The 13,264-nt window shown below is 41.1% G+C and overlaps 1 protein-coding gene across 11 annotated transcripts in view; it reads right to left on the bottom strand.

Moving 5' to 3' along the window:
- The window catches only part of LTBP1 (latent transforming growth factor beta binding protein 1), a 476,883-nt gene that overhangs the window by 245,989 nt on the left and 217,630 nt on the right, over positions 1 to 13,264 (bottom strand). For 7 of the 11 annotated variants that reach the window (XM_039478754.2, XM_039478757.2, XM_039478768.2 and 4 more), the window contains one exon: positions 11,365 to 11,532. The exons of 1 other annotated variant lie outside the window; for it this stretch is intronic. In XM_039478754.2, coding sequence (XP_039334688.1) covers positions 11,365 to 11,532 — 168 coding nt within the window. Of the gene's footprint in view, positions 1 to 11,364; positions 11,800 to 11,834; positions 11,921 to 13,264 lie in introns of those variants that run through there. 3 more of the 11 variants (XM_074395768.1, XM_010337511.3, XM_010337514.3) reach the window with 3 other exon arrangements.

Here is a 13,264-nt window from a genome sequence, read left to right as displayed (position 1 = left end):
AACTTGGGAGGCTGAGGCAGGAAAATCACTTCAGCCTGGGAGGTGAAGGATTCAATGAGCAGAGATCATGCCACTGCACTCCAGCCTGGGTAACAGAGCAAGACTCCATCTCAAAAAACAGAACAAAACAAGACCCTTTTCTTTATAACTTACCCATCTCAGGTAGTTACTTATAGCAATGCAAGAATAGCCTAATACATGCAATCAATGGAATCCATTAAAAATGATTAAAAAGAATTAAAATGGCCTACTGAACAGAGACATGCAAAGCAAGACAGGTTGGAAAGACACTGGAGGCTTCTGCCCTCAACTCTGTCCATGTCCGCCTGGGCTACGTCAGCGTGACTCAACCTTGACTTGTCATAGGGGCTTGTTATCTGTGAATGAAAATGAAAGGAAACATTCACAGGCCACCATCAAACTGTTAGGTTTTCACGTCTAGATTTTGTCTGTGAGTAAGAGCAGTGCCTGATTTAATCAAGCCCTAAGAACTCAGTGGCTATTGTTGCTGCATCCACAAAGACTTAAAACTCAGCCACCACTGGAGGTCAAATTTCAAATAACCAGCCAAAATAGAGCCCAAACTCCTACATCCCAACCCGATTTCTAGGATAGACTATTAGGCAAATTAGACACAATTAGTCCCTAGTGCTTTTAAGAGTTAATTTCCTTAAATGAGATCCTTCAAAAGTCTAAAATTTTCAAGTAACTGCCAGGTAAAAGGAAGAAATACTTCTTCTGGCACAAAATGGCCCATAATATGATAGACTTTGACAGAAGGGAAATGATAATTGCTGTATGAACAGCAGAGTCAGTAGGCTTTTACCAAATAAGGTTATGATTTCTGCAGTGAGTGTATTTCAATAAAAGGATATTTTCAGCCTAAAGACTTTAGCTTCTTTCTGGAAAATGGTATAATACAAAGTAAATTTTGTTCAATACTAACTCATTTATTTACCAAGTATACAATTTTAGTATTAAGGTTATTCTTTTTTCTTTTCCACATAGTGTCATGGTTTTCTGGGCACACCATGGGATTCTCAGATGTTTCTAATTACCCTCTGTGTACACCCAATAAAACAGCTGGCTCAAGATGTTATTAATACCACAAGAAGATCCAGAGGACTCATAAATCACCCTTTCTTCAGCAAAGGACAATGCAGTGGCAAAAAGTGACATATTCTAATCTTGCTAAATAAGACTTTAGCTAAGAATGTTCTAAGATACTTTCTAACTTGCCAGGAAAAGGGCAGCACTCTGCTTTCCTCACCGCAGTAGACTTTAATGACAAGCTTTCCTTTTACCTCTTCTAGGGTGAATCTGATGAAAATTACGCTGAATTTCTGCACTAGAAAAACTTATAAAGTTCCCACAATCCAGACCAATTCTTGCTGAATCTGATGGGCATCTGAATGATGTTTGATCTCAGAGTGAAGAAATCTCTCATTATTGCATAAAGTTTTTCTTCCCAACCAAATTTTAGGAAAAGCCAACACTCAGTCGTGCCAATTTTTCAGTAATTATTGCATGAGTCTAAATTCAAGATAATGAGGTTAAACAGTAAACCATTCCTTAGGCCCATACCCTTCAACTAAATAGAAAATCAAGTTTTAGTAAGTGTATCAATGACAGCATTGCATTAAATTGGCAATGGACGGGCATCTGGCTCTTCTCATTATCTTTCTTTATGATATAAATTTGGAGAATGAATCTCAAACAACACTGCTCACTCGCTTTATCCTTCTCCCTTTGGTAGTTATTTTATTTTCCTGGACTGCTCAGCATGAAGATGACTATGCAGCTGACCTCAAAAACATTTTCACATCATTTGTGATGTTAGTTTCAGGAGGCTTTTCCAACAATAGACAAATTCATTATTCTTTCTCCCCCTGGAAATATATATTTATACACACACACATACACACCTCTTCATAGTTAAAAGTTGGTGCAAATATTTGACTTTTATACTATAGATGCAAAACTGAGCTCAATTCATATACCAATAAATGTTACAGGTAGATACTATATCACATCAATGTGATTACAAATATGTATTTTAAGTCTGGCTTCCTTAAATTGACTCTAACCTAGGAGCCCAAGGGTAAATTACACAACTGACAGCAAAGTGAATAGCACAAGTGGATCAAATGTTATAATCATACACCACTGGAGATGCCCCCATCTATTCAAGATGATTGCTTTTCCTCCTGACCACAGCTTTTGGTTCCAAAATGTATTACACTGTTTAAATACTTTTACCCTTGCCAGAAGGCTTGGCAACAAGCAAGAGCTTCCTGTGTAAGCAAGTGAACTCAAGACGGAGTGCGATCCAATGCAGAGGGGACATGGTGCTACAATGCTGTCTTGGCCATATGACATTGAAGCCTCACATTATTTTGTGCAGGGCCTAACTTACCCACAGTAAGCTTAAATGTGAACAAGTACAGAGCCTTCTGTGCACTCCTACCAGAGTACCAAAGTCAAGGGGTAACAGAAATTGTTCTTCTATATTCTTCTCAATGTTATTGTGCTGTTCGGATCAGTAAATAAAGCAACCACTGTCTCTGGGGACACAGGGAGCACCAAGCTCCAGGAGACGTAAGCACACTCCCTCTCAATGCCTCCACCCCATAGCACAAGAGATGGAGTTTGAGAATTATGAAAAGGACTTATCATTTTCAGAAAAAGAAAAAAATCTTCCAATCAATCCAGTAAGTTCATATGAACCTTCAGTCTCTCATTCTTGTGAGCCTCAGAATAACCCTCTAAGGTTAGGATATCATATAATTTGTTCTACATGAAGGGGAGTCAAGAATGTGAGAGGTGAGATTACCAACCCAGGGTCTTGGAGACAGTCAAAAAACCTGAAGCTGGACAACTAAGTGTCAAATGACATACTAATGACTAGAGGTATAATAGGAAAGAAACAAAAACAAAAACCAAACAGCACAAAGCTTGAAATGGAACTTAAGTTTCTTCCATAAAAGATTGCCAGTATTTACATGGATGCAGGAGCAGGGAACAGGAACTCCGTGCAGCAGGAACAGCTGGAATAAAGGTATGGAAATCTAATTGCACTTTGCCCATGAGTAGAAAGTACAGTTAAGTCAGTGTTAAAAGCTTAAAACTCCATGCAAATTGCTACTCCATGCAAATTGCTCTTTCACACATCTTGTGGTCAGTGGAATAACCTATTTCCTGTGCCCCTAAACTCTAACATAAGTCTTCTCAGTTCATTATTTTACTTCTGTGATTTTACCTGCCTGAGAACTAATAATGAAGCTGTATCAGGTAAAGTCTGAGCACCCCTCACAACCAAGGCAGTTGCATATACAATTTATTGTCAACAAAAATGCATTCGGCATCTCCAAAGTGAGTCACTGTGCTGGCACTGGGGATGCCAAGATGAAGTAGACAAGTCTTTGTTCCCAATCACTTTAGAGTGTAGTGGAAGAAACAGCCATGTCCACAAATAAGGGAAATGAGGCTTTGTAGCAGGATCGTCACTTGGCTGAGTCTTGAAAAAGAAGTGAGGGATTGCCCAAGCAGACTGGGCGGGGAAATGTACCCTCCAGGCAGAGAAAGCCGTGTGCACAGAGGCACAGGAGCACAAGACACCCCAGCACACTTGGAGACCTTTGGTGTCCCTGGAGGCTCAGTTTGGCAGAAGTAGAGGATTGGGGTGTGAGAAGGGGCACAGCCAAAATGAATGCCATGGAGCCAGGCGGCAGGACCCTGCACGCTACGCTAAGCAGTTTGGACTTCTCCAAAGATCACTCCGTATGCTCAAGCAGACAGCCTAGGAAAGAATACACACTTTGTGACATTGTGTTACAGATTCCAAGGAATTTTGAAAGGTTATTGATTCCAGGCTGGCCTAGCACAACCCCTTCAAGGAGCCCCATCCACTCCCACGATATAGGCCAGGCATGGCTTAAAAGGAGCAATCTATCACACATGCCTTTCTCACAGGTCTGGCAAACCATGGAACCGTCTTTTAGCTATGGTTAATTTTTTAAAAACTGTCCTGGCTACAGACATACGTTCTTATACAACCACTCTGCCCCCATCCACTTCTCTGCCTCAGTCACCTTCTTCTTCAACCAAATAGGACCTTATTCTCTCCGGATTCTGGCCCATAAGGTCAACCTATTGCTCCTCTTGTTCCAGGTAACCCATGGAAGCACCTTTCCATGCACCCCTTCCTCTCCCCAGGGTCTTCCTGCCCTCTTGCCCACTGCCACCATGCACCCCCTCATACCTCCACTCACAAGCAAAAACCAATTTTATTTCCCTTAGTTAAACATCAAGCTCCATACCAAGCTCATGTGATCTGCCCTCCATAAAAGAATGCTGAAGAAAGGTGACACCGCTCTCTTGATAACTCTTTTTTTAATCTAAGACCTTTACTTTTTATTATAAATCACTAAGACTCCTCCAAGGATTCCAGGACCATACCTGTTTTTTACCCAGAGAACAAGAGGTGGTTGCCTCTATCCTCTGTGTATAAGGGTCTTTACCTGCAGATATTCATTTGATTCCCTGACACAATGCAGGTCGATGAAACCTAACCTAAGATAGCAGATAGGAAAAGTCTGGAAGAAAGGATGCTCCAAATGCCAGCCTTTTGGGGGTGCACCACGGTTTAAACAAAACAAAACAAAAAACACATTGTACATGATGTTCCCTCACAACACCCATCATGGCTTCATCAGGCCCCTGCTCAAACGTTATCAGAGAGCCCTTCCTTCCCTGAGCTCTCTAAAATGGCAACCACGCCTTCCACCAACACTCTCCCTTGTCCATCCCCTTCTCAGCTTTGTTTTCCCTCAGAGGATCTATCACTTCCTGACATTAGTTCATATATCATGTTTCTTACAGCATATTTTTGGTAGTATCTATGTGACAGTAGTGTACACACATACTATATTTTTAAAATGTATTTTTATAATTGCGGTAAAATACCTGCAATAGGTACCATCTTATGTGTACAGTTCAGTAGTGTTTATTACGTTCACATTATTGTGTATCCAATCTCCAGAACTTTTTCATTTTGCAAAACTGAAATTCTATACCCATTAAACAACTCCCCATTCCATCCCTAGAATCCCTGGCAACCACCATTCTACTCTCTCTTTGAACTTGACTACTCTAGGTATCTCATATAAATGGAATCATCCTGCATTTGTTTTTTTGTGACTGGTTTATTTGACTTAGCACAACATTTTCGAGGTTCATACACGCTGTGGCCACATGATGTTTTTTTAATGCTAGAGGAAGGAAAGGAGTTTTATTTAGTTCACTGCTATTGTCTGAACCCATACCTGGCACATAGTATGTGCTCAATAAATGCATGTTAAATGAATGACTGTTCCTAGTACTAGCCTCTTAAAGGTGATCCATAGCTTAATTAAAATTAAAAAGAAAAGGCCAAGCTCAGTGACTCACACCTGTAATCCCAGCACTTTGGGAGGCTGAGGCGGATAGATCATCTGAAGTCAGGAGTTCGAGACTAGCCTGGCCAACATGGTAAAACTGCATCTCTACTAAAAATAGAAAAAATTAGCCAGAATGGTGGCGGTCACCTGTAATCCCAGCTACTAGGGAGGCTGAGGCAGAAGACTCACTTGAACCCAGGAGGCGGAGTCTGCAGTGAGCCAAGATGGTGCCACTGCACTACAGCCTGGGCAACAAGAGTGAAACTCCATCTAAAAAAGTAAATTAAATTAAATAATTAATAAAATAAAAAGGGAAATGCTCTACATTATGACATTTATTCAGTATTAGAAAATAAAATTATTTGATATGACCATATGTGGAAGTAGTTTCTTTGACAAGTTCTTAGGCATTCTAAATTGCCTAAAGGAAAAGCAAACACTCTCTTATAGTATTGTATTAAAATATCTTTTTTTATTTTGAGATGGAGTCTCGCTTTTTTGCCAAGGTGGAGTGCCATGTCGCAATCTTGGCTCACTACAACCTCTGCATCCCAGATTCAAGCAATTCTCCTGCCTCAGCCTCCCGCGTAGCTGGGACTACAGGTGCGCACCACCATACCCAGCTAATTTTTGTATTTTTAGTAGAGACAGGGTTTCACCATGTCGGCCAGACTGGTCTCAACCTCTTGACCTTGTGATCTGCCTGCCTCAGCCTCCAAAATGCTGCAATTACAGGAGTGAGCCACCACTGTGCCTGGCCTGTATTGAAACATCTTTTAAAACCTATGATATATCTGCACAATGCATTAAGGGGAAAATACATTCACCAGTTAATTAACAGGTGACATGATGAGTTCAAATAATGACAAATGGCAAAGGATGAAAAACTCAGTGACTGAACTAAGTTTCCAGAAAAAAATCTATGTGCTTGCCCCTTTTGAGCAATTATGTCAGTTTATTTAACGCCTCAATGAGAGAAAAGTTTCTTCCCTCCTTGGGAAGAGAACCTACACAGTCAGCTTAGCAGCATGAACTGCTTCTGTTCTTCATCCCAGTACCACAGTGTTAGGCGGGTTTTGTGAAATCTCCAGGGAGAGCTTCAGTGCAAAGCATCAGACAAGCCCCAGAACAGCTACAGGAGGCCAGAGGTTATCATTCATTCAGAAACTTATTTAGCCTCTTAAAACACGAGTTTCCTAGCTAAAAAAAAAATGAAAGCACTTCTCTCTTTTTCAAAATGACAAACATCAACTTCCTTCAGGGACCTTTAGTCAATTCTCAAAAAATAAAATCCAAATGTCTCAGCTTGAAATTCAAGGTGTTCCACAGCCTTGCACCAATCTACCTTCCCAGACTTGTCATCTACCATTATGACTTTTCATGTGTTCCACATTTAAGTGAAACTATTCCCAACTCTCAGAAACCGCCTCTGCCTTCCCATCTCCACGCCCAATTCTAGGGAGTAAATTCTTCCTTCCCTCATCAACTTTGCTTCTCTCTTCCTTCCACTCCCCCATCCATCTTTATTCTGGAACTTACCAATGTTTCAAGTTCCCCTTCACCCTTCAGTCCACAATCAGGGCCACGCTCACTTACCTACTCAGCCCTCACCATGAAACAACACACTTGCAGGACAGGGACAGCAAGTGAAGAAAACACAAAAACTGAATGCCACCTCTTTTCTCTCTAAGCATCCTCCCTCAGTCAGAAGTGCTATTCCCCTTCTCTGGGGGCCCGCTAGCAGCTCTCTACCTTAATTTAAGGTTATTTACATATGCCTTTCACCTCCTCCTCAAAGTATAAGCTCTTAGAAGGCAGCTTTATGATTTGCTTATCTTAGAGAATCTACTACCATGTTTTAGACATAGTCACTTAATATATGGTCATAGGAGGCAACATGGGAGAGCCAGAGGTATTGTGACCCTAGGATAAGAAAACCTGGCTTAAATAACCTTTAATCAAGCCAGCAAAACCTCAGTACTCATATTTGAAAATTATGGATACTACCATTTACGTAAGAGGCAGTTAGCATCAAATGAAATAATGTATGAGAACATGCTTTTTAAATGCTCAAATGTTTGTTATAATGATTCAACTGGCGATAATAGAACATGAGACTTTTGTAACTCAGAGAAAGCAGAATCACATAAACCCAATGTGTTATTTTAACCATCACAACTGCTTTTCAATGCCTCTACCAATAAGTTATACCAAGTGACAGCATTATTGCGTTTGAAATAGTCTAGTTGTGACAACATGAATTTATATGTTCTTCTTGTCAGAGGAACTTAAGATTTTATAAACAACTTAAAAATCCCAGAAGGTCATCTGCTTTTTAGCCCTATAAAAGGTTAAGAATCCATTAAAACAACAGCAGTGAACCTGCTGGCCCACCCAGCGAGGGATATGTTTCCATTTTTAAAAAGGCAGGGGTGGGGCAAACAGGGGTGCAGAGCTCAAACTGCTGCGAAAAATAAAACAGAGTCATTATCATTACAAACCTGCTTCATAGGAAATAGCATTTAAAGTAAATATTCTGTTACACCATAGCAATATCACTATCCATAAAAACAAGCTCTTCTAGAGCTTGGACACCATATTCATTTGGGCCTCACTTTTAGAGTCACATTAAGTAGAAGTTATACTTATTATTTCTCCTACTGAATACTCCAGAACAGAGACTGCACGCTCAATAGTCATGCAAAAGTACCTGCTGCCTTTCACACCTGAAAAGCCCAGACTCACCCTCATGACAAAGCAGAAGACCAACACAGAAGCAGGATGAAGGAAGGAAGGAATTATCCCAGGAAAGAGCCTGTAAAAGAACAACCTCTTCCTATCTATTAGGACCCGCACTGTATGGAGGAGGCGAGCTGGGCTCAGAGAGCATACAGAGCCAATGTTACCCCAGGATTCAATCCGCGGTGTGCTGGACTCTCAGCTGCTCTCTCTCTCTCTGTTACCCCAGCCAGCCTTCCCACAAGACCCAACTCCACCTTGTCCCTCCTATACATAATGGTCAGGCTCCAGGCAGGTAAGAAAACAGATGACATAAGGATATCTAGGTTCTAGGCATAGCTAACTGACTTGCCATGAAACTAAAGCAAGCTCACTTAATTAACACTCTGTATCTAAGTTTCCTTATTGGAAAAATGGTGATGATCATATCTGCTCTACATCCTCAAAACAAACAAACAAAAACAAACAAACTGTACATTACCGTGCAAATGCTGGAAATGATTGCTGTTGTTCTGATGATCAAAACTGATTAGTTAATTAAGGGGCCTCAACTATGAAGTCCATGTAACTTTCCCTGGATTATGTGGACTCCTTGAAGCAGGGGTCAGCAAACCACGGCACTCAAGCCAAATTCAGCCCAACAAATGTTTTTCTAACACTGCCGCACCTATTCTTATTCCTATTGTCTCTGGCTGCTTTCAAACTACAATGGCAGAGTTGAGTAGCTGTAACAGAAACTGTATGGCCCACGAAGTCTAAAACATACTTTATACTCTCTGGCCCTTTAAAATAAACGTTTGCCAGCTCTCACCTTTAAGTGCCCACAAATATTAAAGGGAGTAGCTGACAAGTGACAGTAAATTTTGAATTTTCCCCAAATGTTAAACTATTTTCCAAATATGTCTTTCTCGTCAAAAGATTTACTACACACTATAAACAAATATAGAGAAGAAAAAAATCCAAAAATCACTTTCTGCAAATAATAAAATTATATGAAACCAGTATGAAGGCCCAAAAAGAAATATGCATACAATTTTAAAAAAATTTTCTGTATTTTCAAAGGATCACAATCTGTAAGTTCTACAAAATGACCATTCTTAGATAAAGAAAGCCACAAAACTTGTCCCTCAAACTATCTAATATTTGAAATAAGATGTAGACAGGAGAGGGAAATAGCTCAGAATATAAATGAAATATAAAGCCCACAATTTCCAATGTGAAACTTTATTACTATGGACCATTCTCACCCCATCCTTTACTTCTTAAAAAATTAAACTGCTCTGCCAGTCCGATACAGAGAGTGGAGTTCTGCTTTTGAAATGCTTTTGTAAATAATTCTGTTTCACTTTGCATTCTGAACAGGCTCTGTATATTCCGTTCCTAAACCTCTGGCGCAGTGCCAGAAAGGAAAGTGTGCGGCGTGTTTCAACAAGTACACTTCCTCTGTGTCTCAAAGCCTTCAAAATATTTAGTTTCAAAATGAATACACTGGAAGCCAAAAAATTCCCACCCATTTGATTATTTTGTAATTGCTACTGTAAAGATTTACAATAAACACAAGAAGGGAAAGGAACAGTGCGTAAGGAAGGCAACCAAGAAAGATAAAGAGGGGAGAAGCCGTCAGACTCGTGATAATCTACTGGAATTGCCTTTTCCTTTCCCCTCCTTGTCGACAGCCCTCCAAAAAAAAAAAAAAAAAAAAAGGCCAGAAAATAGTATGACTTACTGCTGATAAAAAGTCATAGGATCTTAGAGATGGACTAAATTTTACAGGTCATTAAATACAATCCCATTTATTTTATGAATGAGAAAAAACTGAGGCCCAGAAATATTAACTAGCATGCCCTATGGATTAGCTAGTTAGCGGCAGGACCAGGACCAGAATCCAGTTTCCTGATCATCAGTTCACTTCCCACTAGACTCGCCTCCCTGTCCTGCAAAGCATAATGTGCCATTTGGCACCTAACAGCTAAATTCTTTTCAAAAAATATGCCCAGAGTACCCCTATCATAGCCAGGAAACTCATAATGCCCTTTTAAATCGTATCTATGGGCATGTATTTTTTCCAAGCACAGACGATCAAAAACACTGCTTCGACCTCCTAAGGACTGGGAGTCACAATAAAGCAACAGAATAATCAAAGAGCTAATAAGAACTTCAAGCTGCCCCTTTATTTTGTCTTGATGTAAATCAGTTTGAAATAGACACCGCCTTCTCCTACCACACCCCTAGACACACACTTCCAAGACTAAACAGCAATATTCCATAAAAAGACCAGATCTAGCCAGTGTTATTATCTGTCTGACATTTGGGTTATTCTTGTGAGTAACTCAGAAAGTAACATGGGTGTCTGCGATTATTTGAGTACACATAGCAAACCATAATTGGTCAAAAAATAATAAAAGACATTTTTCTGCAACAAAAATACCGTATTGCGTGACAACATGGCAACATGACAGCATTCAGCGGACCGCAATACTTTCTCCATTTGCAAAAAAGTAAAAACCAAACATTTAAAACACAGCAACAAGCCTTTCTTGCAGACAGCAACTACTAGTCCATATTTAAGTTAACTTAAAGGAATGCTGAGAGTAATCTCCTCATCTGTCTTCCCCAAATCCATGTTATATATCAATTTATAATTCATTCTTGTGAGACAGAGGAGAAACATGGCAAAAGATGCAACCTCTGTATCCCTTTCTCTAACCAAGTACAGGTTTTTGACAATTCTTAGAGTTTTGTTTTAGGGCTTGGCTATTTTTGAAGGAAAAACTTCAAATTTCATCACCACCTTCCAAAGTTTATAACATAAGTCAAATCCAATGCAAATTCCCACTTATCACTGGGCTGATAAAATTTGAAGCTGATCAGCACAACTCATGCCTTAGGGTCTAAATCTAAAACCTACTCTCTTCTCTTCTACTATATATATTCCCATCGCCACACGGCTGCATAAATGCTAAGCAATAAGGGAAAATGTTCTAGTTGCCATTCCTCTGCGAAACCAAAAATCAGTTTAAAAATTATTCCGAAAGTAATTTAAAAGATCCCATGAAAGAAACATATTCGTACTCATAGACAGACACCCATTGAAGCAGAGAGCAGTGTGAATGGAGGGGGTGTCTAAATGCTACAGTCTCATAAACTCGACTCAGTAAGGATAGTTAGGGACCGTGGAGGAACTCACCCACTCGGAAGTTCGTGGCTGTCAGGGTGTCGGCAGCGTGACCATTCTCACTAATGAGAGTGGTGGTGTTCCCCTTCTCACAGCTGTTCTGACAGCTGCCCTTGGTGCAGGTCACTTTACAGATGCTCGGAGTAAAGACCACCTTGATGCGGCCAGTGTGGTTACTCACTAGGAGCGAAGGCAGGGAGAAAAAGAACAACAAACACAACAGCTTAGTATCCATGAACTTGCCTTGGAAGATTTAAAAAAAAACAGGGAAAAAAAAAAAAAAAAAAAAGAAAAGAAAGGAGCAAGAGGGGGAAAGAGAGCCCACAACCCGACAGGTTTAAGGAAAGAGGGAAGGCTTCAGTGCTCGCTGCTCTGTATTCAGTGGTGTCTCTGAAACAGGAGTAGGAAGCTTAGCAAACAGAACTCTGGGATGCACTCCAAAACCACATTTGAAGTCGAGTCACTGGAGTGGGATTACTAACCACAATGCTGCACTTTATTCACGGGCAGACAAAGAGCAATACCGAGGGCACGACAGATTAAAGAGCCAACTCTGACAAGCAGATGTAATGCAAAGGGCTTGGCCGTGCACCTAGCGGTGAATAAACGCTTGTGTCCTCAACTTGCATACTTTCCCTGTTTCTCCACTTATTAAGTCACTATTTGCAGCCCGACCCCTGGAAATGTTTTAGGCATGCGGCATGTCTGAAAACATCTGTCTCAAATCTCCTGGCACTCTCGGCTGAAGTGATCAAATCCTGTGACGCAGCTGCGGGAGCCCATGGCTTTTTCACAACTCCAGGGTGCTATTTCTCCAGAAGAATTTATGCAACGTATATTTTGTTTTCCTGTGAACAGGGCCCATCTTTTAAAAGGGTAAGCTAGGTCATGAGAATAAAGGGTTTCCTCCCTAAAAATAACACCCTTGGGTTCTCACTGTCTCTATTCATAGACCACCTGGAGCAGCCACTGGGGATGGAGCTTTCTTTCATTCACGTGGCCTTCTGTCACCTGACCACACAGCCAAGGCGATACGGTATCACAAGATAAGCACTAGACTAAAAGTTCATCCTGGTTTGCAATCCCAGCTCAACCACAGTGTGACTCTGGATATGTCATTTCACCTTCTTTCCAAAACATGAGAGAAGTGAAGCTGATATTTCCTAGCCACCTCTAACTTTCAACTTCTCTATCAGTGGTCAGCAAGCTACAGTCCAGAGATCTGATCCAGCTCACTGTATGCTTTTGTAAATAATGCTTTACTGGAACACAGCCATCCTCATTTATTTCTGTACTGTCTATGGCTGTTTTTGTGCTACGATGGCAGAACTGCATAGAGACAGTATGGTCTCACCCAGACCTGCCCTTCACTGCTAGATCCCAACCTGAAGTCTCTGGCAAATTGCAAGACACAAACTGTTTGCGTTGCTACATCTGCAATATGCCCCCAGACAGGTCCTTCCTCTTTCTAGGACACTAGGCAGAAAGGAGACACGGTAGCAGGAGCTGAAGAGAGCCGGTCATCTGTGAGGCTTTAAGGCCGTCAAGAAGCAGTGCCCGCCGGGCGCAGTGGCTCAAGCCTGTAATCCCAGCACTTTGGGAGGCTGAGGCGGGTGGATCATGAGGTCAACAGATCGAGACCATCCTGGTCAACATGGTGAAACCCCGTCTCTACTAAAAATACAAAAAAAAATTAGCTGGGCATGGTGGCACGTGCCTGTAATCCCAGCTACTCAGGAGGCTGAGGCAGGAGAATTGCTTGAACACAGGAGGTGGAAGTTGCGGTGAGCCGAGATCGCGCCATTGCACTCCAGCCTGGGTAACGAGCAAAACTCCGTCTCAAAAAAAAAAAAAAAAGAAGCAGTGCCCTTCTGATGCCTCTGTATGACTGGCGTGGTCAAAGGGGAGAGAG

Source organism: Saimiri boliviensis, chromosome 1, assembly GCF_048565385.1.
Source record: "Saimiri boliviensis isolate mSaiBol1 chromosome 1, mSaiBol1.pri, whole genome shotgun sequence".
NCBI classification, from domain to species: domain Eukaryota; kingdom Metazoa; phylum Chordata; class Mammalia; order Primates; family Cebidae; genus Saimiri; species Saimiri boliviensis.
This window is presented reverse-complemented; position numbering and strand designations above follow the sequence as displayed.